This window comes from Penicillium paradoxum (genome assembly GCF_028828445.1).
Source record: "Penicillium paradoxum strain IBT 22861 chromosome Unknown utg000004l_segment0_segment0, whole genome shotgun sequence".
Lineage (NCBI taxonomy): Eukaryota > Fungi > Ascomycota > Eurotiomycetes > Eurotiales > Aspergillaceae > Penicillium > Penicillium paradoxum.
In genome coordinates this window covers 1,269,589-1,297,262 of record NW_026643182.1, presented here as the reverse complement: position 1 = coordinate 1,297,262, position 27,674 = coordinate 1,269,589, and the positions used below count along the sequence as shown (strand labels likewise).

General features: G+C 49.7%; 9 protein-coding genes across 9 annotated transcripts; 3 read left to right on the top strand and 6 right to left on the bottom strand.

Moving 5' to 3' along the window:
• Positions 1–104: 104 nt before the first annotated feature.
• Positions 105–2,096, top strand: N7457_004221 (MFS transporter; the record flags this gene model as incomplete). The annotated part of the gene is made up of 3 exons (XM_057175266.1): positions 105–370; positions 464–1,370; positions 1,425–2,096. 3 exons carry the CDS (start codon positions 105–107, stop codon positions 2,094–2,096), a joined length of 1,845 nt encoding a protein of 614 aa, XP_057032313.1.
• Positions 2,097–4,108: 2,012 nt separating this feature from the next.
• Positions 4,109–5,475, top strand: N7457_004220 (intradiol ring-cleavage dioxygenase; the record flags this gene model as incomplete). The annotated part of the gene is made up of 7 exons (XM_057175265.1): positions 4,109–4,163; positions 4,227–4,597; positions 4,655–4,786; positions 4,837–5,149; positions 5,199–5,278; positions 5,339–5,384; positions 5,456–5,475. The coding sequence occupies 7 exons, from the start codon at positions 4,109–4,111 to the stop codon at positions 5,473–5,475; spliced, it is 1,017 nt and encodes a 338-aa protein (XP_057032312.1).
• Positions 5,476–5,812: 337 nt separating this feature from the next.
• N7457_004219 (uncharacterized protein) lies at positions 5,813–7,880 on the bottom strand (the record flags this gene model as incomplete). The annotated part of the gene is made up of 2 exons (XM_057175264.1): positions 5,813–5,923; positions 5,979–7,880. The coding sequence occupies 2 exons, from the start codon at positions 7,878–7,880 to the stop codon at positions 5,813–5,815; spliced, it is 2,013 nt and encodes a 670-aa protein (XP_057032311.1).
• Positions 7,881–8,118: 238 nt separating this feature from the next.
• On the bottom strand, positions 8,119–9,616 carry N7457_004218 (GDP-Man:Man(1)GlcNAc(2)-PP-dolichol alpha-1,3-mannosyltransferase; the record flags this gene model as incomplete). Its single annotated transcript, XM_057175263.1, has 2 exons — positions 8,119–8,726; positions 8,785–9,616. The coding sequence occupies 2 exons, from the start codon at positions 9,614–9,616 to the stop codon at positions 8,119–8,121; spliced, it is 1,440 nt and encodes a 479-aa protein (XP_057032310.1).
• Positions 9,617–10,408: 792 nt separating this feature from the next.
• On the bottom strand, positions 10,409–11,613 carry N7457_004217 (uncharacterized protein; the record flags this gene model as incomplete). The annotated part of the gene is made up of 2 exons (XM_057175262.1): positions 10,409–11,453; positions 11,504–11,613. The coding sequence occupies 2 exons, from the start codon at positions 11,611–11,613 to the stop codon at positions 10,409–10,411; spliced, it is 1,155 nt and encodes a 384-aa protein (XP_057032309.1).
• A 1,025-nt stretch (positions 11,614–12,638) lies between these two features.
• N7457_004216 (uncharacterized protein) lies at positions 12,639–18,140 on the bottom strand (the record flags this gene model as incomplete). Its single annotated transcript, XM_057175261.1, has 4 exons — positions 12,639–17,225; positions 17,285–17,475; positions 17,540–17,863; positions 17,984–18,140. 4 exons carry the CDS (start codon positions 18,138–18,140, stop codon positions 12,639–12,641), a joined length of 5,259 nt encoding a protein of 1,752 aa, XP_057032308.1.
• Positions 18,141–19,386: 1,246 nt separating this feature from the next.
• On the bottom strand, positions 19,387–21,129 carry N7457_004215 (Ureohydrolase; the record flags this gene model as incomplete). The annotated part of the gene is made up of 9 exons (XM_057175260.1): positions 19,387–19,474; positions 19,544–19,694; positions 19,750–19,842; positions 19,918–20,122; positions 20,220–20,418; positions 20,500–20,641; positions 20,667–20,726; positions 20,844–20,940; positions 20,995–21,129. The coding sequence occupies 9 exons, from the start codon at positions 21,127–21,129 to the stop codon at positions 19,387–19,389; spliced, it is 1,170 nt and encodes a 389-aa protein (XP_057032307.1).
• Positions 21,130–22,003: 874 nt separating this feature from the next.
• N7457_004214 (MATE family efflux transporter) lies at positions 22,004–23,596 on the bottom strand (the record flags this gene model as incomplete). Its single annotated transcript, XM_057175259.1, has 2 exons — positions 22,004–22,914; positions 22,978–23,596. The coding sequence occupies 2 exons, from the start codon at positions 23,594–23,596 to the stop codon at positions 22,004–22,006; spliced, it is 1,530 nt and encodes a 509-aa protein (XP_057032306.1).
• A 1,679-nt stretch (positions 23,597–25,275) lies between these two features.
• Positions 25,276–27,355, top strand: N7457_004213 (uncharacterized protein; the record flags this gene model as incomplete). Its single annotated transcript, XM_057175258.1, has 7 exons — positions 25,276–25,514; positions 25,613–25,926; positions 25,992–26,081; positions 26,140–26,769; positions 26,835–26,909; positions 26,966–27,093; positions 27,176–27,355. 7 exons carry the CDS (start codon positions 25,276–25,278, stop codon positions 27,353–27,355), a joined length of 1,656 nt encoding a protein of 551 aa, XP_057032305.1.
• Between the last annotated feature and the right edge of the window lie 319 nt (positions 27,356–27,674).

Below are 27,674 nucleotides of genomic sequence, written 5' to 3'. Positions count from 1 at the left end.
TTTTTATATTCCAAATTTATTCTTACCTAGCCATCTTACACTCCCCGTCCGTGGAGACTCGATCATATAACCCCAGTGCTACCGTGCGGAGAAGGCCAAGCACCATGACGATAGATAAGCGCGATTTCGACGCGAACCGTCCGCTCCTCCATGACCTCGATACATCACAGGATACGGGTGATCGAAGCCCACAGCCCTCCCGATTACGGTCTGGGTCAGGGAATTCACGTAACTCCGATGACAGATTCGGGATACGGAGCGATGACGGACTTTTGAGTGATGTCGTTGAGGAGCTAGTTGAACGGGATAGATTGAAGATGCAGAAGGAGGTTATTCGAGTAGTGAGCTTTGGTTGGGGCATTGTGACTTGGTATGGTTTACCACTCTTCCCGCTGTCATAGTTGTGACAGAATCTCAAATTGAGCTCTGGAAGCTGACTCTTATTTTTCCCGTCATTTTGCAGCTTAGGGGCTGGCAGTATCACTGCTTTCTCTCTGTATGGTCATCTACTCCTTACTCGACTCCATTACTCGCAGCTCCAGGTCAATGCTGTTTCCATCGCTGCGGAAATCGCAATGTACCTACCCGTGCCCTTGTTCGGCTACTTGTGTGATCGGTACAGTCCGTCACCACTATCGTTGCTTTCAGGACTGGTGTTCGGCCTCGGTTATCTCCTTGCTGCATTTGCGTACAAGAGTGGTCCGCCTGTTGATGTTGGCGGGTCTGGATGGCCGTTCTGGGTTATGATCGTGGCTTTCATTGCCATCGGCATGGGAACTAGCTGCATGTATCTCGCAGCGGTGGCGGCATGCGCCAAGAACTTCGGCAGGGGTAAGCATAAGGGCATCATGCTTGCTATCCCCATTGCAGCGTTCGGTCTCAGTGGCATGTGGCAGAGCCAAGTTGGGACGTACTTTTTCTACGAACATCTTGAGGATGGAAGCCACGGTGATCTCGATGTTTTCAAATACTTTGTGTTTCTTGCGCTGCTGCTCCTGACAATTGGTACCATCGGTACATTTGCATTGCGTATTGTGGAAGAGGATGACAAGTATATCGACGAGACCGTTGAAGAACTGGAGCGCAGCGGATTGCTGGAGGAAAGTGACTTCTTCCGGCCGCGGAATGAGATCAGGCAAGCTGCTGAGTACGGCACTTTTTCCGGTGCATTCGACGAGGAGCAATCACAATTGTCCGATGAAGAACGTGAGCAGCAAAGATTAGAGAAAGAACGCGAAGAAGAAGAGCGCCGGAAGAAGAATTGGCTACTGAACTACGAAACACGGGTGTTCCTGCAGGACCAGACTATGTGGTGGCTGGCCGCGGGCTTTTTCTTGGTCACTGGGCCCGGCGAGTCATACATCAACAACGTGAGTTCATCTCCAGAGATATTTTCCGATCTAAGCTAACTCCTTATCCAAAAGTTGGGCACTGTCATCCCGACTTTAACACCTCAATCATATCCTACGGATGCATCACCACCAGCTGGCTCCCCATCAACCCATGTCACAACTATCGCCCTGACTTCAACCATCGCCCGTCTCCTGACAGGCTCGCTATCCGACTTCTTCGCGCCCCCAGCGACACATCTATTCCCTCCGATCCCCGAAGGAGCTCGTCATGGACACACTGCATCCACTACGTCACCCGGCCTCACTCTATCCCGTATGACCTTCCTCATCCCCTCGGCCATCCTCCTCTCCCTAGGCTACCTCCTCCTCGCCTCCCCTCTCCCAATAGCTTACCCAGGAACTTTCAACCTGACAACCGCTCTCATTGGCTTCGGTTACGGCGGCGCCTTTTCCCTCACTCCCATCATCATCTCCGTCGTCTGGGGCGTCGAGAATTTTGCCACGAACTGGGGTATCGTCGCCATGATGCCCGCAGCTGGCGCAGCACTTTGGGGAGTCGTCTACTCAGCCGCTTACCAGAACGCCATGGATCATGGAGATGGTGGTGGCTTGCCCGATGGCCAATGCCACGGCTGGCGATGCTATGGATTCTGGGCTGTTGGCTGCCTAGTGAGTGTTTGGATTGCCGTGCTAGCCTGGTTGGCCGCTTGGAGAGGATGGAAGAAAAGGGGTATCGTTGTTTAAGAGGGAGCTGGAAGCTTCCGGGTTTTGGTTTTAGCGATTAAGAGATTTATTTCGGCCCTTTTCAGTTATATTGGCGTTCATGAGGTTTACACATTTGGTTTGGCATTTTGCATACATTTCGGCGTATCCTTTTGGTTTCTTTTGGTCAGTTTGTCACTTTAGATTGGGGCTTGAGTCTAATATTGAGAAGTTCCAGAGCGAATTCTTATTAGGAGATGCTATGCGTCTAACACTCCACTCATTCAATGGGAATTCAATTATCGATATGTTTCATTGTTTCATTACATACCGCTGCTTCGCGATAAACCAGGTACTCAAAATGTCTGCTGTGGTTGTTGGTCTCAACTTCGTCCGGGAAAACCATTAAGCACATCTCTAAGTCGAGTGGTTTCCTCGGTGAATTTATGGATGATTATACCTGCGTAGATAGGTGCACACTATCGCAACCTGTATGTATGTTATACCTAGGCTCTCTAGATAGTCAAGCGCTAACACGTTCGGGAAGAAAGGCAATCACATTGTGATTAACGAGTAATAGCGAGAACTGCTTTACCTACGTCCGTACCTACCTCTACTATATGCAGATATAGGCTTAGGGCTTCTAGAAGTCCATCGCGCCTTCCCAGGAAGTCAACCAGGAATTCCTGGGAAGGCAAGAGCACCCAAAGGTGCCTGTTGTGAGGAATAGCCGACCCTTACGCTTCTTTCTCCTTCGCCATTTCTCACAGAGCTCATCTTTTGCACCTCCCAGGCTTCTCGCCAATGGTCATTTTCACCACTTCCTATAGCAACCAAACTTCAAGTCACCTTTCATCCAAATGTCCGAATGTCCTCTTCAAATCGCACAGGCACAACAATCAACTGGTCCTACCCACACTTCTATCTCACAATATCTTCACGAAATTGCAAATTGAGGCACAAATATGGCTTCTGTGCAAGATCGTCACGAAGCACGCCTCAAAACGTGGCCCTTCACCTGGACCTTTTGACGCAAAGCTCATCGGTGGCGAAAGTCAAAGCAAAGCCAGCGCAGACGTGACTAGCGGCTAGCTTCAGAGATACAACCGGTATCAACAGAAAGCAATCACAAAACGCCGTCTCTAGGGCATAGCCACTCGACAGACTGCGGTGGACTATTGTGCCCTTGCAAATTCTTGTTGGGTGTCAGGTCGCGTGCTCCCCTCAAGACTGCGAGAATCGGTTGCTCCCTACTATTCCCGTCAGAGACGGTTCGACCTGGCTCGCCCGCTTCTGATGCGGAAGTGGTTGATCTCGAAATCATGAGTCAGGCGTGTATTGAATCATGGACTATTGTGCGGTCCGCGGTGGAGAGAATCTAAAAAAAGGCGACAAGCTGCGACGTATCGGCCCAGTTCCGCCTGAAGATGATGATTCCTTGCATTTCAACGATGGAGAGAGTTAGCTGATTGGAATTCTCGCTTATTCGCGTGGGATGGGCACGCGGAGGTCGACGCATTCAATGGACCAAATCCAAGATAGAGAGGTACCAGCGAGCGAATCACATTATGAGTTGTGTTCATAGAAGTGAGATGCATTGAAGATATGCTCATTTTCAATACAAGTTTGTTTCTACACCTCCGGGCTTTGCTTTTGATGCATTCCGCGATTTTATGCAACCCATGTCTCGGCTCCTGGGCCCGTATATAGCCACGGATATATACCATGCACTACCTGTATCCGAAGAGGCAGATTGATCAATGAGAGCGGTTTGATTTTGAATCCCTTCTCTGCAGACTCCACTGATCGCCGCCTTGGTATCAATATGACTGGGCAACTAGAGCTCCTTGACCCACCACGCATATATAGCTGTGGATTTGGGCTGGATCTCACCTCCGCAACTAGAACACCAGAGTCTTTTAGGAACTAGATATGCACGTTTATGCATTCGCTACATCCGGGGCTTTTCGGGCTAGCGATCTCAGTATTTAATTATTGGGTAAACTGGAAATCCATCCCCAGAGGATAACTTCTACCACTTAAGGGATTCCATCATGTTGGTCAACACTATCATCGCCTCCTTTCTGGGCGTTTCAAGCATAGTTGCAGGTAACCTCCCAGACTTTCTTGAACTACTCCGTAGATACACATAGATTGCTAATAAATACATAGCCCATCCCCACACCGCTCCCGACGAGGCCACAGTTGCGAAGCACCACCATGTTGCCCACAAATGCGGCTCCAAGGTAGCTGGGATGAAGAAGGCCCGTCGAGCCCTCCGCCGTCGAGAACTGTCTGTTGATCCCAGCTCGGAAGAGACAACCTACGAGATCCACGCCCAGGCACCCAAGAAGGACTTCATCTCCAACTGGACCAACATCCTCACCCCGGAGACCAGCAACGGACCATACTTCTACCCTCGAAGCCAGACTCTTCGACAAGATGTCCGCGAAGGCCAGCCCGGCGTCCCACTATCTCTCGAGATCGGTGTCATCGACATTGATACATGCGAGGCAGTAGAAGACGTCTTGGTCGATATCTGGGTAACCACAACAACGCCTTCTTCCTCCAACCCAAACTAACACGATACACGATTACAGCACTGCAACGCCACCGGATCCTACAGCTCCTTCACGGGTCTTTCCCCCAACACTCCCTTCCTCGAAATGTACAAAGAGAACTCCGACGAAAACCAGGACCTCGACCTCCACGCCGGCCTCCCAGACCTATCAGTACGTACCAACACGCAAGACTCTTTACACCCACTAATCAAGAAATCCAGCGCCTATCCACCGACAACGAAACCTGGCTGCGCGGAATGTGGCCCACAGACAAACACGGCGTAACATCCTTCACAACCATCTTCCCCGGCTTCTACGTCCAACGAGCAATCCACATCCACGTCCAGATCCACACGAACTGGACCGTGCGATCGAACGGGACGCTCGTCAATGGCCCCATCGTGAGCACCGGGCAGATCTTTGTTGCCGAGGCTTTGCAGAAGGAGATTATGGCTTTGGAGCCGTATGCTAGCCATACGCAGATTGAGCGGGTGAAGAATGTCGATGATGGGATTTATGCGAATGAGTCGGCTAGTAAGTTGTTGTTCTGTGTGTGGGAGGATTCTTGCTGACGGAGGTGTAGCTGGGGCTATGACGGTTCTTGACACGGAGCCTTTGGATGGGGAGGATTATGCTAATGGTGTTATTGGGTATATTACTTTGGTGAGTTTGTTGTCTTCTGGGGGGGATTGTTTGGGTGCCTGTGCTAACTGGTGGGTTTAGGGTATTCAACGATCGGAGATTCGGGATGGATCTACTGTTGATGCTCGTGAGTTGCTCCTTTTCCTGTTAAATTATGGGTAATTCTATACCCACAGTGCTTGGCTAACGTGTTTATAGTTCCTGGGGTTGATGCATGAATGTGTGAAGAGTTTCGGCATTTCAGCATTTGTATCGAGGGAATTTGGAGGAGTTATGAAGTCAAGATAGAGGTAGTGTGACCATCAAAGCAACAGAGTGGAGGATCAGATTGCCCAGCAAAAGGATTTATTCTCTATTTTGCTAATTAAAAAAAACAATATCTAATTACTCGACCAGAAGATGAGCGAGGCAGAGCCTTGCTCTGCTATTCCAATAATCAAGCGAATTATGATGCAACGCTCCAATTATACGGAAAATCCACGATGCAAGGCTACCCCAATGGTAACGAGAGCCAAAATCAAAGGTAGTGATAACCAAAAGGCCCAAGAAGTACACCTAAATATCCGTTGAGCTCGGGTCGAGCCCAGTGAACACCTTGTACAGTCGCCTACTAGCAGCAGGCCCAATGCGGGCACTCGTCAGGGCACCGTTTTTATTGGCCGATTTCTAGAAGAGTCAGTAGATGTTCGCAGAACTTTGCCAGGTAAACCCCAAATAAAACAAAGTCAAGGTCAATATGTAAGGGACTTGCCTTAATATCCTCTAGCATCATAGCCCCATGCATCCGCATTCCACGAGTCAAATCCGTGACGCAAGGATACTGACATGCTATTCCATAAGCCATAGGAGCAGTCACACGATTGACTTCCTGAATCATCTTGATGAAGGTATCCTGCTTGTCTACGCCAGTTTTCACCTGTCCAGTATCCATACAGAAAGCTGCATTATGCGCCTCTTGTCGCTCACGGCGGTAGGGCACAGTCGATATATGCTCAGTGAAGTTCTTGATCCACTCGGCGGAGTCGGATGGTGTGGTTGTGTGGTGGATGAGACAGGAGTGCGTAACCTGTAGGTCGAGCAGAGCATCCTCGACTGTCTCGTCATCGATGAGGGGCGCATCATCTGCCTTTTTCTTGGGTTTTCGACCTCTACCGCGGCCCGTGGTGGGTTCCTCTGGCGCGGTGGTTTCCGCCATTTGGCGTAGGACTTCGGCTTGAAAGGCTCGGTTACGCGCATTCGTGTTCTTGCGCATAAGAGCAGTGAGGCCTTCGATCAGGTAGATGGGTTTGCAATCGGGGTAGGCGCTTTTGATTCGAAGAACGTGAATTTCTAGCGTTTCTCTCTCTTCTCCTTCTGGCGGCGTCGTCACCATTTTGATAAAGTCCTGTGCTGGTACCAGACACAGCACGTGGTTTTCATTTTGGACGAAAAACGGACATGGCTCCCAGTAACGCAGAGTATTGTTGTACGTGGCATTCATTTTGCGGCGCCATTTGACCACATTGGGAATCACGCTTGCGAAGAAGGTTTGCTGGACTCCTAGTCGTTTCATGAACTCGATAGTCTGAGTGCCGACACTGCTGTCCTCGAGAGTTGTGGCCATGTCAACAATCATCTCAGCGGTGGAGTCCTTTTTGTTTACTTTGAGCTTGTTGACACTGGCGATATCGGCAGCCCGTTGTTTCTCTTTCGCTTTCTCCTCTTTAAGCTTCAGCTTGCGCTCTTTTTCAAGCTGGCGGTCTTGTTCTCGCTGAAGCTTGGCTTCTTCACGTGCTTTAGCTTTAGCTTCTTTATCCGCGGTAGTGACTTTGCTGGTCTTCTTCGCTGTCTTCCGGGGCGCTATTGGTTCATCGATGTCTTCATCGGAGAGGAACTCCGCAAGTGCAGTTGTCAAGCTGACACCTTTCGATTTTCGTGCACCAGGTTTTGCCTTGGAGCCTGAGCTGTTCGTGCTATTTTTGTCTTCCTCGCTAAGACGAGACAATAGGCGAGCAGTTGACTCGGAGAAGATAGGATTTGAGGTCGTCGCATCTCGGGAAGGTTTTTTCAATAGCTCAGAAAATTCTGGTAGCGTAAATGGATCGCTGAAATCATCTATATCACTATGTCCTCGGAAACTCGAGAGTGGGTGCTTCATGGCGTCTTTAATTTCGTCATCATCAAGCGTAATAATATCCAGACTTGTAGGGTTCGGCTTCCGCGATGAGGGCTTTGGTAGAGAAGGACCCGGGGCCGAAGACGTAGGAACAATCGGATCCGACTCTTCAATGCGTGACTTTGATGCTTGTTTCTGCACTGCGGTGTTCAACGGCGGCAAGTCGAAATCATCGTCGGAGATTGAGAACCAGGGCTCTGCTGTAGAAACCGGCGCTCGAGGTTCATTTGGCGTTGTGCTTTTTCGTAAAGATGAAGTGTCACGGTCGCTCACTCTCCGCTTCTTGGCGGGCTGGTCAAATATTTCGTCATAGTTCAACAGCGATGTATCGAATGAGTCCGATGAGATCGGATTGAGGTTGTGGGATGGGCGCCGCGACGGAAGTTCGGCCGGCGGGTTTGATTTCGGTGGCTGAGGCTTAGATGGAACAGGGGGATCTGAAGATATGAGGTCAATGATTTCGGGCATTTTGACAAGTACCAATGCCACTAGGGCAGGCGACTAGGATAAGACTGGTCGATGGAGGGGGACGCGACGTCACCGCGTACAAAACACGAGGTCATGTGACCAATATGGGACAGTGGCGGTTGAAGTGAGATTTGATGAAGAATGTACACACGACAGAGTAGGGAGGAGATATTCCCAAGCTTAAGAGTAGAAAGCAGGTTAATGTGTAATACAAGTGTGGTATTGAATAGACTGTGGATTACATCAATTGAAGCAGGATTGCAGCCATCACTGCAAGAACAGCCCCAATCAGAGCAAAAATGGCGAAGACCTGTTGCCATCCATTGAACGGCCTTCTCTCGGCGTTAAGCATGGTGGTAATTTCTTCTTCGAGCCTATCGCCCATAGCAGTGAGCGAGAATTTTTCCTGTGCCCTCTTCTTGCCAGCAAGAGCCATGCGTTGAGCATCCTCTTGGCTCAATCTGTAAAGAGCCTTGTCCATCACAGCAGTCCATTCTTCATCTGCGTGGGCATCGCGGAGCCAGCCCGTTTCGCCCTCCACAATCGTCTCCAGTGGACCGCCGGTGTTTGATGCTAGTACTGGGAGACCAACGCGCATTGCCTCGACGGGTACAATGCCAAAGTGTTCATTGATTGGGGTGTAGAGAAGGAGTTTCGATTGCGCCAACAGGGTATCTTTGAATGCGGTGGGAACTGAAAGAAGAAACAGGACATCGATCGTGTCGGGGATTGAAAGTGCAGAGAGGACTGTCTTAGAGGTCGCGGTCTCCAACCCGAGACTCGTCGCAAGCTCGTCCAGCTCTTGGTGATACTGAACATTCTCCTGGACACGATTGTCGTAACCGCCTGAAAAAATCCCATGTTAGAATCCACTTAAAAACGGGTTTTATGTAGACATCCTTACCAGCAATCACCAATCGCGTCCCTTCCCTTTTCTCTGCCCCTAATCCATTATACGCGCGAATGGCCAACGCCATATCCTTCTTACGCTCGAAGCGATTGATGCTAAGCAAAATCTTCTTTCCACCCCAGAGAGGATCCTCCTCCACTTTCTTGGGTTCTGCTACCCCCGCATCCATATCGACACACGGATAGACCACTTCCACATCACCCAGCCGGTCCGAGCCAAAAACGCCACGTACAACCCCACGGGAGAATTTAGAATTAGCAACGACCCGATCCGACGCACTCATAGCCCAGCCTTCAAACCAGTCAAACGGAAACCGGTACAGCATCTTCGCCAACCGAAGAAGCGACCCGCCCTCATCTCGACGCGCAAGCAATTGATCCGGGAAATGACAATAAAACAGAATGCGCTGGCGTCGGGACTCGCGCGGGCGGCCGAATGATTTCAATAAAGGCACACAGGCCGGTAACTGGTCCACAATGAATATATCGTCACAATCTTCCTCGTCGGTGGCTGTCTTCGAGGTCCCGCGTGCACCAAGCTCACCCAGTAATGACACGGTAAGATGTAGCTGGCGCAGCGCGGCCATAAGGATGTGAAGTCGGCCGAAGACATGGGCGGGGAAGATGGTGTTGCCGCGCACACGGACGTCTAGTGTGCCATCGCGCGCCTCGTCGAAGCAGTGCGTCTTATCGCGGTGGGAGGTGTAGATCGTTACGCGGTGGCCTCGGTTCTGCAGGGCTAGGGCGACATCAATTATCAGCCGCTCTGCGCCGCCGATACCCAAATCCGGGTGGATGATTGTCACATTTGAGCGCTGGAGGCCCATGTTGAGTTGTTTTGGAGCTTGGAGATCGGAGCTGTCGTCGCGACAAGCTTAAAAGACACGTGGAGTATACGCGTCATGTGATGCACATGTTGATGTCTACGAATATTCAGGAAATTAATTCAATAATTCATCTAATTTTGTGTCTCAGATATATTGACTATGTGATGGTCCACTAAATAAGTGTTGGGTCATTAGATTGTGGTGTTCTTAAGGCCATGTCTGGGCTCCGTGCTAGCCCACATCGATGTAAGTCTGGAGTACAAGCTTTGCATACACATCGGCAACCCCTATAATTCTTGCACAATTAACATAATTAGAGATCAAGCCGTTCAACTGGGAGTATCCATATTGAGAACCAAGTCATTATTTACTTAAACCATTGAATAAAAGCATTACAACCCCCAGATTACTCGAATCTGCTCCGAACCTGCCAACGAGCATGGCATATACTTTTACAATATCTTCAGCCTTCTAATGCGTCTCAATAAAGTCTGATACATGAAAAGGAAAAGGAAAAAGATTGCCAACAAGAGATTCAGGCCAATCATAACTTCCACGTCCACTTCTTCCCCGCTGAGCCCTCAATCCTCACCCACAACGTCGCTAAACTCGCCGCAAACAACAATAACCCAACAGTATAGCTCACCCTCAAATAACTAAACGGATCCTCCAAAGCCGCCTTCCCCGAAAGAAAAAGACTCGTCAACGGCGTCCCCAGCAAAGCCCCCACCCCCCGAATCAGATACAAAGCCCCATTAACCGAAGTATAATGCTGCACACCAAACAACTCAATCAAACTCGCCGGAAACAACGAGATATAAGCGCTCCCAAAACACCCATACCCGACAGCAAAGAGAATAAACAAAACCTCCGCCGCCGCATGCGAAACAACACCCCCGCAAAAGTCGACGGCAACCAAAACCCAAACACGAAAACACTACTCAACACCGTCGTCAAGAAAAGCACATTCAACCGCCCAAACCGATCAGCCGCATACCCGACCCCAATCCGAGATACAAAATTCGCCGCATTACTAATCGTGATGAAGTTGTCAGCCATGGAAACGCTATACCCCAATGCACGCGCATAAGCCACAGAAAAGAACAACGGCGTTGAATACCCCGTCGATTGCAAGAAACATCCCAATGCCTGGGAAACGAATTTCCTCGATCTGATAACTTCCCAATCAACCAATGGCGCCTGAAACCATCCCGTGAGTCTGGATAACCCCACCGTCTGAGCGCTGACATTTGCGCCAAACCCGGGTTCCCAGCGCAGGGCATACCCAGCCAAAGGCACAAACGCGGCCACTAAACACCCGGAGATACGTAGTGCATTTTGGAACCCCACGACGGTAGTAATGTTTCTCAACACCGGTGGCCAGATCATTCCCCCACAAGCCGAGCCGGCGATGACAACGCCCATGGCTAGTCCACGGCGTTCATCGAACCATCCCGGCACAACCGCCATGGTAGGTACGTAGGCCATGCAAGTTCCCAAACCGACAAGGACACCCTGCGTCAGGGCGAATTGCCACACTGACTCGCTGATGCTTGCGAGGATACAGCCCAGTGCAAAGACGATACCGCCGGCCATGATGACGGTCTGTGGGCCGTATAGCTTTGCCCAGGTCATGATGAATGGTCCGCCGAGGGACATTACGGCTATTGAGACGGTGCCGATGAGACTTATTATTGACGAGCTGGTGCCTGTGAAGGATGTGTTTGGTTTTTGAGCCATTTCCTCGTAGATGGCTTGGTAGACACCGTAGGAGAAAATTAATGCGCAGGTCATGAACATTGTTATGAAGCCTGCGGCGACGACTAGGGCTTGGCGGCTGTGGATGGATGTTAGGGCTGCATGCTTAAGGTGAGAGTTTGAACTTACAGGACCGTCGGTTTCGGGTGAGGATCAATATCATTGTCATTTTGAGACGGAATGGGCGGCTCAACTTCGTGGTTGCTTGCTATCTGGTCGCTCTTTTCTCTGTCTGCCATGATTTTCATTCATGTAGAGTAGCTAATTGACTTCATCAAAATGCGGGCTGAAATAGAGTCTTTCTTGGCGTCTGGGGAAATGAGGGGAATGGACGACAAATCAACGGCTTGGAAGACGTTGAGCCGAGAAGCCGATATACTTCCCTCGCAGGTTGATTCGGGGTTATCTGATCGGGATCTCTCGGGGAGGTCAAAGAGATTCTGGTGCTGGGGTGTGGTTGATTTGTTAGAGGCATACTGTTGTAGCACCTACTGCTAATGCCTCTTCAAAGGATTCTCACCCGGGTGAAGGAATATCCATCGGCTATAAAAGTCGGCGAGACCCGATTCGATGTAGGGTCTCGCAAGGCTAGGAGAAGGCATCTACACTTCTTGTACAATGGAAACGTCTTCATATAAACATATGACTGTCAACTGTCAAGAACACCCACATCTGTGCTTTACAGCCTCGGCCAGGCATACCTACAGTCCTATATTCCAAACTTCTAAAGCAAATACGTCAAGATTTGTAGGAAAGCAATTCAATATGAAGGAAGCCCGTATGGAATTCAAATAAGAAAAAAAACGTATGAGTGAGAACCGATAAGAACCCCCCATTGCGACGTAAACTTCAACGTGAATCAATCTAGACAGCCGACGGAATGTACAACATGGATTTTCACCGATGGACAAAGAGATTGATAAAAGAAAAGACATCTACCAGTCATGAATGTTCATGAATGCGATAGACAGACGAAATATGTGGAAAGGGAGGAGGATTCGGGGCTATAGGACAAGGTATTGACGGAATCGACAGGGGTGACAACGTAAAAGCTCATAATACAGGACAACAGAGAGGAAACAGGCGAGAAATCGAAAGTAAAAAAAGGGGGTATGGAACAGAGGATGAAGGAAAATAAAAATAAAAAAAGAAGTAACAGAAAAGGAGAAAAGTGTACAACCGGGGAAGACGATTTAAGAATGAGAATGCAACGATCGCTTTTTGCGGGGAAAGGCGCTCAAAGCAAGGTCAAATCAAAAAACGCTTAGAAGCAGTTGAGGGTGCTCTTCTTCTTTTTCTTGTTCTTGTTCAGGGCAAGCATGCGCTCTTCAAGTTGGGCGCGCGCGGCTTCGGCTTCACGACGTGCACTGCGCTCCTCTTCGACGGCCTGGAGGGACAGACGAGCAGAACTGCGTTCCTTGCGGAGGGAGGTCAACTCGTCCTCGAATGACCAGGCCTTCTTCTTCCAGGCCTCGCAGTCGCTCTTGACCTTGGTGCTCTGGGCTTCGAGGTCGCCGAGGGCTTCTTCCAAGGTGGCGGTCAGCTGCTTCTCGGCGTACAGGTGCTTCTCAATTGTTCGGATCCGGGCTTCCTGGTCTTCCACTAGCTGGACACTTGACAGCTCTTTGCTGGCGTGTCGGGAGCTGGGTGGGGACACGCTCGAAGTGCCATTGGCCTGGGAGGCGATGGAGGGGAGGGGAGGGAGAGGGATTGCCGGTGGAGGCGAGGGGAGAGAGGCGGCAGATGAGCTCTTCCGGAGGTTGGATGTGATAGAGCTGCTGCGATCATGGGAGCCATCAGATGACCCGGTATTCTTGATCTGAAGCTCAAGCTGCTCGATCCGCACCTGGTAGGTTTGAATGTCACCTTCGTAGGTCACGATCTTAGCTTTGGCGTCCTCCAAGGCCTGGTCACGCTCCTGTTGAATGACGGACAGACGATTGTGGTGTTGATCGAAGCTGCTGGTGATTTGTTCCTCGAGCTCCTCCACGAGACGCACGCTCTTCTCCTTCTCAATGGTAATCTCCTCAACCAGAGCTTCCTTCTTCTTGACCTGCTCGTCCTTCTGACGAAGAGTATCCTCCAATGTAGCCACCAAGAGAGCCAGCTCATTAACCTTGGCGTCCTGGACGTTGTTCTTCTTAGACAGCTCGTCCAGAAGGCCTTCAGAGTTGCCGCTAGCTTCCAACTGCTTGCGAAGGTCTTCGTTTGTGCCCAGAAGCTCAGAATACTTGTCGGAGAAGTGTTGCTTCTGAGCCAAGACATCCTGGATCTGATCAGTCAAGTTCTCGGATGAGACCTCGGAATTGAGGATAGTCGATACAGCCTTGAGCAGGGTAACCAGCTCATCACGAGACTCCGCAATCTCGCTTTGTAAGGTCGCCATCGCCCGCTCATGCTCAGCCTCCTTTTCGACGAGACGTGCGTCATGTTCAGCCTGGAGAGCAGCCTTGGTCCGCTCCTCCAACTCGGCCAATTCACGCTTGTGGGATTCCTGAAGGGTATCCAGCTCAGTCTTGTGAGAATCAACAACTGATTTGTGGGTAGAGATCTCCTTCTCAAGCTCGGCCATTCGAGTAGAAAGACCCAAGTCAACAGCGCCGGCATTGGCTCCTTCCTCCATGGTGGTCTGCGAAGCCAGTTGATCCTGAGCGTCGGAGTGAGACTTCTCCAGACCGGCAATTGTCGCGAGCTGAGCAGCGATAGTAGCCTTGTGCTGTTCAATGTCCTTCTTCAGACCATCCACAAGCTGCTGTTGCTCAGCACGGCCATCTTCAAGGTCTTGAGCGGGGAGCTCTCTCTCGGTAGAGTCACCAACAGTAGCACGCTCAGAGCGCATAGCTTCAACAGTCGCCAACGCAGACTCCAATTCGGCAAGAGTACTAGTGAGCTGCGATTCCGAAGACTGCAGGGATTCCAAAGCACTCTGGTGCTTGTCCTGCCACTCGGTAATCTCACTTTTCAAGGCACCGATCTTCTTATCCTGGTTGTCGGCACCGGCATCCATAGAGCGAGTAGCGCTTTCTTGAGACTTCAAGAGACCCTTCAAAGTTTCAATCTCAGCCATCAACTCCTTTTGACGAGATTGATGGGCATCATGAAGTCTGTTGATCAAGTTTTCCTGAGAAACAACCTGGTCGCGTAGTTGAGATACCAAAGCCATGTCGACGGGCGAAACACCTTGCAAACTCGACCGTTCTCTTGTCAGACCGGAGATAATAGTAGCTTTCATTTCCATTTCTTTCTTCACACTGTGGTTTTCAGCTTCAAGGGATTGGAGGCGCTCCATACGGCTTTGTAATTCATGCATGGTTTGGTCCAGATGATAATCGAAATTATGCATGGCGTCAGGTTTCTCGGCAAACTCCTCGGATGCAAGGAGGCGAAGGCCTGTAAGGGCGCGTGTTGCACGATCGACTCCTGACAGCAGGTTCTGGCTAGTCATGCGGCGGATCATCTTGAAGCCGGGAGTCGTAGGGGGTGAGTTCGATTTGTTGCGTTGGGCTTGGGCCTCGGCCTTCATCTTCTCAACCAGCACAAGAATCTCCTCGTGCTCAGATTGCAATTCCGTGTATTTCTGGGCCATGAGCTCAGCACCCTCCTGGTGCTCAGCGAGCATCTTGCGCATGTTCTCAGACTCTTCGAAGTCCAGCTGGCTGGCATGCGGCACTTGCGGGGTGGAGGGGGCGGATGAAAGTGCCTTCGATCCGTCCTCAGAAGGCTCGCGCAAAGTGGATTGCTCCCCGGCCGAGGATAATTCCGAAGAGAGTGATTGCGAGAATGAGTGTTGTGCTCCAGACTTCGAGTTCGGAGTGCCTCCTCCTCCTAAAAAAGACTCTGGGCGGGGAGAAAGGTCATTTTGAACGCTGGGTGCCGGGTGGCGGGCTTCGTCAAGCTTGTCCTGGCGGAGGTCGGCAAGGGCTTTCATGGCCTCCTCGTACTTGGATTCCAGTACTTCGAAGTCTCCCATTGTATTCTCGTGCTGCAGACGCAGATCGAAAAGCTCTTGGGTGACAGACTCGAGCTTGTCGGCAACGAACTTAGACTGAGCAGGGCTTGCGAGGGGCTCCTCAAGAAGAGCCTCTGTACGGCGCGCCTCGAGCTTGCTAGTCACGGTCTCCAGCACCTTAAGGTCCTCGCCCAGCCCCGGCTGAGGCTGCACAGGAGACTCCCGCTCGGATTTCATGATTGGATCGATGAGATCCTCATCTGATTCGGGAATGGCTGTCTCAACTGCTTCGCTGAGCACATCCAGGGAGGGCGCGTGTCGATGAGCGCCGTGCATTGACCTGGGTGGTGGATATTGTGAGTAGTCGATGCCATTGGCCCCGTCATGTCTGTTTCCGCCATCGCGCTGGTCCAGCTCATTGAGTCGATGATCCAATTGACTAAGACCTCGCTGGCGCTCAATCACATGCTCCAATCGCATCACTTCACGCTGCATCAGCTCCATGTCCTGCTCGCCCTCCGCAAGTCGCTCTTCGAGTGTAGAGATGTATTCCTCGCAGCTGGCTTCACTATCGCGGGCCCGACTTAATTCCTTGCGTAGTTCGGCCACAATCGCAGCATGCTTCTCTTCGCCCCCGGAATGGCCATCAAGCTTGGATTCCAATTCGCGAAGATAGATTTCGGTGCTGGCTTCTCGGTCGAGCAACTTCTGTACACGGGATTGCAGTTGTTCTCTAACAGTCTCAATATAGGCACACTTTGTCTCGCGCTCGAGTAAATCACTCTCGGTGACAGATAGGGAAGCCCGGGTGTCGGAGAGGGAAGACTCCAAGCTTTGAATGGTCTTCTCGTACTCCAAGACCATCTGCTCAACGGATTCAGCGAACGACTTAGATCGCTGCATTCGTTCAACCGAGCTTTTCCCAATTTGAGTTGTGGCGTCGTCCATGTCGCCATTGGTGGCAGGCGGGTTGGACTCATTGGCCATATTCGAGATAAGCTTGGCATGACGGTGGCTGAGGGAATTATAGCTTTCTTGAATATCGAGCAACTGGTTCTGCAGGTGCTTTTCACGTTCGTTTTTGCGCTCGTTTCGCTCGGAGGATCCTGCTTCCCGTCGCTCGGACCCTTCGCTGTTGCGAATCTGTTGGCGCAAGAAAGCCACCTCGGCCTTCAGTCGCTCAATCAAAGCATGCTTGTCGCTATCATCTGCGACTTGTTGAATGCGCGGTTTGCTCTGAATCGCTCTAGCCCGCTGAGCATATGAGATTGTGTTCAAGGTCTCGCTCAAGTGGAATTCGGCAGGATTCACACAAGCAATCATATAAGTATAGGCATTTCCGCCAAGTGAGTCCTGAAGTAGTCGGGTAAGCTTGGAATCACGGTAGGAGACGTGCGAGCCGCTTTGGCGCGAGGAAAGCTGCGAGATAACCTTGCCGAGCGCGGCAAGACCAGCGTTAATAGAGATACCCTCCTTGGCACGTTCTCCGGATGCGCCCGTGTTCTTCAGCCGTTCGCTACCCGCCAGATCGACGAAGTGAAGCTTGCTATCGACAGTCACTGATTCCGCGGCGTTAAACGAGTCGACTGGCATTGACATGCGCTTCTCCTTCATAGGGCTCGGGGTCGAATGGTTTGGCGAGGACTTGCGCTGGACGAGATTCAAACTGAAGACGGCATGCGACCGAGATGATTTGGCGTTGATCGCCGTGGAGTCCGTTTGGCGAATGGCGGAGCCAAAGTTCAAGGCACCGATCAGATCTTCGAACGAGTTGACATTCACTTGGTGCAATCCGGTCAAAATGATGCGGCCTTTGGTATCTTCACGAATGGTCACGTTGCTGCGATCGCCTCCCGTAGTCGATTCGGGAAGCAACAAATCTCTCAGATGTTCGTTATAGATCTGTGACAGGTCAGAAAAATGTCATTGCCAGCAATCAGAACCAGAAATCGAATGCGCACCTCCACATAGGTAGCCTTCAACTGCCAGGTCTTTTCCTTTTCCAGGTTCAATTTCCCAAAGCTTGCGGCGGAACTCATTGAATATCGTTGCGGTGTTCTCAGCCCAGTCGTCGAGTTCGAGCTATGCCGATTAGATTTCGAGGGACTATCTAATTTATCAAACAAGTCCTGTGCAGCACGGGAGATGATGCCTAAATAAAGATCCAGACCGTCAGTTCCACACACAATCAGTAAACAAGCATCTTTCAAACTCACCCATATCCTGCGTGAGATTCTGCTCACTGGGGCTTGAAGTGCCCATTGTAAAGGACTTCCCCGCACCAGACTGGCCATATGCCATGATCGAGACATTGTAGCCCTGCACAAATGAATTGACACTATCACTGACATATTCCCAAATGCCTTCCTGCTCGGTAGTCTCGGGGAAAACACGGTCGAACACGAATAACTTGCGCCCATTGGGAACGTCGACGGCAAGACTGGTTGGCGCGGTGACATGAACCATGGATCGCTGGAATCGCTGGGGGATCAATTCGTAGCCCGGATCGGTGGGTTTCAGTGGTGGGCGCACACGGACAGCTGCGCGAGGTCAGTTGTGCTTTCAGATTTGGTTGCGGACTACTCCGTCGAGCGGTTTTTTTTTGGGTTGCACATCGGGTAACTATGGATGCGATCAGGGGAAATGCGATCCATACATACCGACTTTGACTGCAGTCTTGCCATCCTCGTCCGATGCTCGACTTCCACCTTGTCTGCTGCTCATACTTAGGCGACTGGCACTGCGCGGAGTGCGCATGACGGCGCTGATCGGTCGTGGGGGGGCGCCGGTGGGTGAGCCTGGCGGTGAGACAGTCATTTTCTCCCCCAAGAGACCGCACCAGGTGGAATAAAAATCAAGGGAATATCAAAGGATGCTAATCAATAGCAGGCGTAGTCATGAGGCGCAGAATAGGAGATGTCTAAAATCAAGTGTTAGTGCCCCTGGTTTTTGTTCTTTTTATTTTGGTTGTCAAAGACAACACACGCGTATCCTACCTCTTGGTGACTCTCCAAATCTAGAAGAGGAGAAAGTAGGGAGGCAAAATAATAACCAGAAGACGCAGGTCTGGAGAAACACCGTGCACAACCCAGAAGAGCTTAGTGGTTTTAAGATGAAGGATGTATGATTGGGAGTGATTTCTTTGCCTTTCAGGGGCTTCTCTCCGCGTCTACTCCGGTACACTCCACTCCATCGCTGAGCGTCTGGTCTTGTCACTGGCTTGTTCTTGGATCTGAACACTATCTACATATTAAACAATTCCCTTTTGGTATAAATCCTCCGGACACATGGTTCAATAGTGTCCTGCCTTACATATCTCACGGTTCATCTGCCGGACTATGTGTACTCCATCTTAAATTGCATCTTCGCACATGAACGCTACCTTAATAAGTCCCCCTGCTCCAAACCTCCTTCGTTTCAGGTTTCCCCGTTAGCCCCTCCGTTTAAGGTAAACGCGAAACACAACCCTTCCAACTCATACGAACCGGCCACCGCATGGGGTTCTGGGTGTCGATCGGTGCGCGTTCACTTCCTGATGGAGCCTAAATCGGGTTGGAGACGGCCCAGCCAGGCCAATCCGCTCACTTCTCCTACACCCGAGGTCCACTCCAAGGGACCATGAAAGGCCCAGAGGTTTGAGGATATTGCCCGCTAAATTAGTTTGATATCTTGTCCCAGGGCCTTGGTTCGGTCAGGGAGGGGTACATTCTTGATGCTTCATGCGGCCTAATCCGAGGTATTGAGCATTCCTCATCGCGACACGTGGAAAATTGGGCTGGGCCGATGCAGAAATGTCATCTGGTGGCCTTGCGATGGGCAAAGGTCCACTACTTAGGAAAAACCGTTGGACGATCGGTGCCTTTTTACGATCCTTGCGTCCAATTATCGGGAGCCTGGCCAACTGCCCCGGCTGACAAAAACCGTTACTACGTAGTGAAGGGTCATACCAACTGCCTAATCGCGAAATAGAGAACCAATTATTTTTCTATCGCAGCATCCTTGAGTCCTTGGTTTGAATTGAATTCCATTTATAGACTAGATCCCCCACACTTAATCTATCCCTTCACAACTCGTGAGATTCTTCGCCAATCGATAACGGGCCCTTCTTCACCATGATAGTAAGCACCTCATAGAGGACATCGGCAGCAGCCCTACAGGGACGAAAAGGTTAGCGTTTTTCTGCCCGATTAGAGACAAATCTACCCGACGAAAACACATACATTGTCGACAACTCTGCATTGGTATCATAGGCCGGGGCCACCTCGACGATATCCGCTCCAATGAAGTTCAGGCCATCAAGCCCGCGGATAATGGTTCTCAACTCGCGCGTGGACCATCCTCCAGTCTCTGGAGTACCAGTAGCCGGGGCGACTGGAGAGAAGTCAGCATTCGCCTCACAAGCAGCGCTGCCATGAAGGATACTTACAGGCAGGGTCCAAGGTATCGATATCAATAGATAGATAGACTGGATTGTCGGTTCCAACGCGATCGCGAATCTTCTTGATGATGCCATCCGTTCCTAATCGAGACAATATATTGGTTAGCAGAGGCGAAAAAAAACCCAAAATAGACTACCCAGCGCTGAAGATCATACCAATTGTATCGATCTCGCGAGCCTCAACAATCTCAAACCCACAGTACCCATCATTCTCATAATCAGATGGACCGGAAAGGGTCGTACGGATGCCAGCATGAATATTGGTGTCGTTTTTTAGCAGACCCTCCATGGCGGCATGGTAGAAGTACGTGCCGTGGTTAATGGCAGCGACCTGGCTGGGAGAGCCACCGAAGACCTTGGGCTTCCAGGTATCCCTATTAGGTACCAGTCAGCACGCCTTCCTTATCAAATCCGAACAATTCACCAGCTCCTTACAGGTGGCTATCGAAATGAATAACCGTCACCGGCCCGTAAGCCTTATTGATACTCCGCAGCAGGGGCAGTGTGATAGTATGATCACCACCAAGGGTGATGACTCGAGGAAGAGTCTTCCCAGCCCTTGAAAGACCGAGTTTATCTGCATTGGTAAAAGGCTTGCGCATCAAAATACTGTTGTGTCCTTCCTCGATCTGCTTGATAGCCCAGGCGTTATCGTATCTATTTGATCATCGCAGTGGTCAGCCTTGCATATATTTGTCAAGAGTTTAGTGATGATCCAGAGATCAGGGATCAACGTACGAAGTAACTGGAACATCTCCGCAGTCCAAAATTTTCAAATCGCTCACGAACGGATTTGCCTGCAATGGAACATTGTAGCCTCCGCTGAAGCCCAATTTGCGTGAGCCTGTGTGTTCGCCATGCATTGACTTGTGTGAGCCTTCTGCTCACTTGAAAGGACAACATACTAGAGATTGAGGCGGCGAGAACCTTGTCTGATTCCACTGGGGCCGAATCTGGCTCCGGGCCTGTACGAGGTACCGGTATCGAAGGGGGCACCTGATTGTATTCGAGAGAGACGATGTTAGAAATCTATGCATCATTGCTATCGTCGGGTGATGCCATTTCCTCCAAGGCCAGCATACCTAAGAACGCAATGTCGTATTTCTCGGCGTCGCTGGATAGACATGGGAAGTAAGGTAGACGACCGAAGGTTGAGATTCCGGAGAATACCGAGTCGGCCTTCCAATTTCAGCCAGAGTACTCAATGGATGCTAATTCAAGATATTCTGTTACCTGCGTGCCACCATCACCTGGCAGTGTATTGTACCAAAGACCTTGGTGAGGTCCAGCGAGCTGAGACTGGCTGTGGTCCCCATGTGCTGTTGCCAAAGCAAAGAAAGCAACTAAACCCGCTACAGAGGAAATCATCATGTATTGTTGTAGGAGTCACTCAGACAAGAATTGTAGGTAGGAAGTATTGAGAATGAGTGTAAGAGGTGTGATTATCGGGCCTTGAACACAGCGCCCTCCTGCGTTTTATATATACCTTGGTTTCGAGATCGAAGGATTCACCAATATCTAACTTTGGCACGATGTAAACAACTAGATCGATGAAAATTTTGCAATTACGCCACGGAGTCTCCTCTCGTTGTCCAGAATCAGAGATGATCTTCTCAAATCACCATCTGCACTCCCGGGCTGCGAAGTTGGAGTCGACATTAGAGACACAAACAGATACTCTTTCTCCCCACTCCCGACAACTTCCCTTTTGGGAATTTGGCCTAGTATGCAAGTTGCCTATTGGAAGATTCAAGAATATAGACTTGGCGATAGCGTGCGTCATACATGTCATGATTGCTTCCCCACCGAGAATGGAAAGCCGGGGGAGAATGGATGTGAGACAGGCATTAGAGTTGGAGAAGATAGGGAACGATGTTTGAAGATTTGACTCAGGGCACAGGGCTTATCTATTGACTGTCATTGGCGCAACTCGCTCTATAAAGTACTTATCGGTTGAGCCGTTGTCCGACCTCCGTGTCCGACTACGGAGGTACAACTGGGTCACGATGTTCTATGCTTGTATTATCGTATTGCTTGACTATTGCAAGTATGGTCAAGAGCATGTATTGGATATAGTCCGAGCTACTTGGAAGCAATTGAGAGATGTATTTTAACTTGTAGGTCATACTTCAAATCTAACATAACTATAACAGTAGTAGACGAATTCCGAAGAGAACATAGGTTTATATACACCAATCAAGATCATGATTCATCCAAATTGAGAAATCCAACTACGTCTATCCTAGTCCCTCTCAACCCCTGCCTCCAGACATTCATGTACATCCATCCGCCGGAAAGCCTTTCGCACCTCCTCGTCCCACTCACTGCGTGCAACAATAATCCACTCAAAGATTCCAACCAAGTAGAGCGCAATACATTGTCCAACCCAGAGACCCTTGAGTCCCATACCGTGAAACGCAAGCCAAATACCCAACGGCAACGCACCACAGTAATAACTCACCAAATTAACCAAAGCACCCACATGCTGCCGTCCCATACCACGCAAACTACCCCCACAACTCCCATTAAGTCCATCGGCAATCTGGAAAAGCGCCACATACGGCAAGACATCCGCAGTAAGCCTTACAACGCTCAAATCATCATTAAAGATCCTCGCAAAGTTCTCCCGCGTCCCAACAAGAACAGCCAACACAACCACGCCAAAGACCATGCTCAGCAGAGCAGATGTATGCGCCGCCCGGGCTGCACCAATAGCATCCCTGCTACCAAGCAAGTTACCGATACGAGCGGACGTCGCGACCCCGATTCCGAAAGGAATCGTGTTGAGGACTTGGTCAGCGGTCATGATCACACTCTGAGCAGCGAGTGAGACTGTGCCCAGACGTCCTGCGGCAAGTGCGACGATTTCAAAGGCCCACCATTCTGTGCCGACTTGCACAACGCCTAGGAGTGCGAGTCTGCTGAATGTGCCGAGGTTTTGGAATGCCTCGCGGGACCATCCGCCCCAGCACTCTGAGCCTCTGACGAAGCGTGCGTAGAGGACTAAGAGGGCGAATGAGAGCCAGTAACTGAAGCCCGTTGCGAGTGGGGCGCCAAGGAGTCCGATCTCGAATGTGTAACAGAAGAGGTAATTGAGTACCGCGTTAAGTGGAGATGTTATCATCAAGACGTATGTTCCAGCTCGCATGATTCCTGTGCTTTACGGTTAGAATTCTACGCAGGCCTTGTAAGCAGCGCGTGCAGAAAGTTACATACCTTGAGCCTGTAGATACTTCTTCATGACCTCAAAATAAATATACCCCAGTCCTCCAGGAATCAAACAAGTCAGAAACCTCGCGCTGTCATGAGAAAGCTGCGGGTCCTGTCCAAGGAGTAGGAAGACAGGCTCCGAAAAAGCCCAGAGGATAGCAACTGGGATATAGAAAAGACCCAAGACCAGGAACCCGCGTTGAAGCAGGATTCCCAAATCATGTTTGTTGGCGCTCCCGGTGAATGACGATGAAGCGAGGGTATCCAATGCCGTTGTGCCGCCTAGGGCAATCATCCAGCCAGTGACTGCAGCAAACATCAACGAGAAAGCACTTGTCGCGAGGTTATGCGGTGATGAGCGACCGATGATCAAGACGGACACAGTTTGGAGGCTATTTTGCAAGGTGTATGCCAGGATCACTGGGATAGAGTCCTTGAGTAGGATCCAGAATTCGGCAAGTATGAGACTCCGAGAGAAGGCTCCGTGTTTGGAATCTTCTTCTCCATTCTGCTCTGAGATCTCGTTCCATGGAGGCACATCATCGGTGGGCTTGGAGAGAAGTGAGGTATACTCATCCGCCGGAGGATGGCTTGACGCAGGACCATTGTTGTCGGCGACGTGCATTATGTTCAAGCGCAGCAGGAAAATGATTTGCGATGGGATATTTTTGAATCTGCGGGGTCTTGTAGGCCAGTATATTTAACCAACTTGGGGATGTGGTGCTCAGCTCCTGTAAGTGGGGGCAGTGTGGTTTTTCGCGTCCAACGAGCATCCTTGTTAAGCAAGGGACTGGAGAATAAGCAAATACACTCACCGTCACGAAATCTCTTCTCAATTGGAAAGAGAAATTTCCATAATCTATCCATCATGCTCAGTGCTGAACTCTGGTATCACTGTATCAGGTCAGAACGGAGTATTCGCCCAATTCTCTTTCCGTTTCTCTCTGCGTATCTCACAACTCATGTAAACACTACGATCTCATTGATCATCTCATCGGATGGTGTATTTTTGCTCCACTATCCTGTCTCTTAGTGCGTAATACACTGCCCACGACATGCTGCTTCAACTCCGATCTCGGCTCTCGACTACCAGTTGGACCTGAGGTAGTATGCGACAGTTGATCGTACTGGGGACATTTCGATGGCTTTTTCACAAAAACCGTCAAATTAAAATCCAAAGGCCTATTTTGGATTGCGGAGATGATGTCAAAAGTACTGCTAGTGGACCAAGGGTCTTATCAGTGCGGGAAACAGGGCGATCAGCCTGCTCTAGCTTCTGCCCCAAAGAGGAAGTTGTCTCGAGTGAAACCTGCGCTGTCAGTTGAAGGGAGGTGATGATAGCATCGAAAGATAAAATAGGTTTTGTCATGCTCATGACCGTTGCCAATGAAGTCGTTACCTATCGTCTTACTCCAAGCAATGATCCAATAGGAACTTGGTGACGTTGCGAAATCAGTATGATCATATTCTATCTACTTTCAAGCTTCTAATTTATCTTAGGTTATCGAACGCAGGCATCGTCAACGTTGGTGTATTTCCACTGCGTTGGTGTGGAGTATATACCCCAGACGCTTCCAGGGTGGATCATGAGCTATTTCCGGGGCTTCTAATATTGGAGAATAGATTCAACCGCCGCTTATTCTACTAATTGTTCTCTGATCAGTGGCCTCCGATCGTCTAGCATTCTTATCTTCGGTTCTTATCATGACTTTTGGCGCATTGATTGGTGCACTCGGACGACTTCCTTGCACCCCTGTCACTTTGATAAGGGCCAACCACTTTAGGCAATGATGCTCCTGATTTATATACGTTTGATGTTGCGAGGTATATGGTTTCAGTATAAGAGTTAGGGAACATACAGAGCGCAAGTCATATTGGCACCCGAATGCTTCACCTAGGGTCACTAGTCAATGTAGGGAGTTGAAGCTGAAAACAACGGATCCTAGAGCAAAAACCAATATAATAATAGGTATATAAGGTATATAAGTATCTTATGATGAATCTGTCCAATTTTGTACATGAAAGATACGGACGGTTTGACGCCTCAGTATGTTACCGATAAGCAAGCATGAAATGCCCTGGCGTGAAATATCTACCACCGGCAGCAAACCAATCGAATATCAATTATGATTTTGAACTTTCGTTATAAAAGTAAAAGTACCCCTCTCCCAAATTGCTACTCATGAAAGAGCACCCGGCTCATATATTGAAGGCCCTTTCGGTGCAATCTATATTAGAAATTTATATCAGCCCTGGGCTACACTTCTTTTTTTTATGTCCCTATCAAACCCCCTTACCAACAAGATGCTACACCCAACGGCAGAGATGAATGAGAAATCTGATGCGAGAGAGAAGGGCAGCAGATACAACAGCTCCAATGACCGTATACATCTATCTCTGGGCGAGGGGACTCAAATTATTCACAAGGCAGCTGTCGATAGATATGGAATCAGGCTCCATCCACAGCCCACCTCAGACACTCTAGATCCACTTAATTGGTCTGGTGTCCAAAAACATACCATATTGTCGATTGTTATGTTCAAGTATGTACTTTCGTTAAAATCCCAGATCATTTTGACAATTTACATAAAGAGAAATGAGATATCCAAAGTACTGACACATCATGTTTGTTTAACAATAGATATTTCCTATTCACATATCTCACTACCACCACAGTACCATCCTTTACCGAGATCCAGGACCAATACCAGATCAACTATTCTCAGGTAAACTGGACGGTTGCCGTTCCGGCATTGGGCCTCACCGTTGGTCCACTCATTTGGTCATCGCTGGGTGATATATATGGCCGTCGAGTGATATTCTTAGTTGGAACAACAATAGCCCTAGTCTCCACAATTGGCGCTGCTGTCGCCGATACATATTCGGGATACATGGCTGCCCGCTTCTTCCAAGGGTTTGGCGTGAGCCCAGGGTCAACTGTTGGGTTGGCTATAGGTAAGTGTTTGGCAATGTCTTATCAACAAGCTATAAATAAGCATCTGACTTTTGACTGTACGTAGTGAATGATCTCTTCTTCGATTATGAGCGTGGCCAGAAGCTCGGCCTGTGGGCCCTGGCACTGGACTCCGGCTTGCTTCTGGGTCCTACTTGTAAGCTTTTTTTCCCTTCTATAACATTTCATCACATACTAACAATTCTGGCCTATAGTCGGTGGTTTTCTGGACCTCATCAACGCTGCATGGATCAATTGGTTTACCGCGATCCTCTTCGCTGCGTTACTTCTCCTCGAGCTGTTTTTCCTGCCTGAAACGCTTTATCCTCGAAACAAGATGCTGCAACAGATGCCTCGTCTTAGTGAACACAAAGATATTCCTAGTGACATTGAAAAACAACCGGTGGAAGATGGTATAGGTTCACCCGCTCCTTCACCTGTAGAGACCGTACCATCCGATCTACGCCGCACGAAAAGCCTACCTTTTATAAATTGGCACCCTATCCCGGGCATATCCCATCCTAAGCCATGGGACTCAATCACCCGTCTCATGCTGACATTTCAGCTACCTACTGTGGTGATCGCACTGCTTGGGTATTCATTTCTTTGGTACTGGTGGGTTCTGTCGGTTATCACGATGGTACCCGCGGCATATGCAGCCTACTCTCCTCTCATCCAGGGACTGCTGTTTCTTGGGTTATTCCTTGGGACGGTTGTATCGGAAGTTTGCTGTTCTGGTCGACTGGGTGACTATATTGTCGAGAGATTGGCGAAGAAGAATGACAACATTCGAGTTCCCGAGATGCGGTTGTGGTTGGCGTATCCCGCTATACTGCTCACTGCTGGTGAGTTCTATTTGGTACCGAGAGATAAAGAGATACGACACTTGCTAACGAGGGATATTCTATAGTTGGGCTGATTCTTTGGGGGATTAGTATCGACAAGAACTACCATTGGATGGTAGGCCAAGTGGCGTTCTTCTTATGTGAGTGCGGCTCCTCGAGATATGAAAAGATGAAAGTGAGATTGACAACGTTCTAGTCGCAGCAGGTATCCAAATTGGCAACACAGTGACCAGCAGCTATGTTGTAGACTGCTATCCTTTACAAACGACAAGTGTGATAACATTCTACGCTGTGTTTCTCAATCTCAGTGCCTTCATAAACCCGGTACGTACTCTAATTATGAAGGCCCTTCACTTTGCTGAGAAAAAAAATGTTTTATGGGAGCTAATTTTGCTAATGTATGTAGTTCCTTATTTCTCCCTGGCAAGCCTCTTCCGGCTGGACCTGGACATTTAGCGCGCAAGGACTTATAGTGCTCGTTGGGTGTGGTTTAATCTTCAACAGTTTGCATAGGTTCGGTGGCTGTATGCGTGCAAAGGCGCCACAGCCATCATGGGTGAATCCAGAATTTGATATAGAACCATAGGGTAATGGACCTCTGGACTTTGATTTGATTGTTGTGTTATGAATCAACAAATTCCTATACCTCACATTGGCAAAGCTCCATGCAAGACACTCGCCCTGACACGTGTCCAAAAGCAACTGTGCTATCTTTGATGGACCAACAATCAATCCGAGAGTCAGGGGGAAGCCATAGTAGCTTTTTGTTGTTCAGAATTATCCACTCTTCCTGTATAGATATATCCAAAGTTGGCAGTGGGGGAGTGGAGTTATCATCACCACACCTAGACCGGATATCGATGAGTCCCAGACTTGTGATTAGATATGGGCCATCTGGAGAGAAC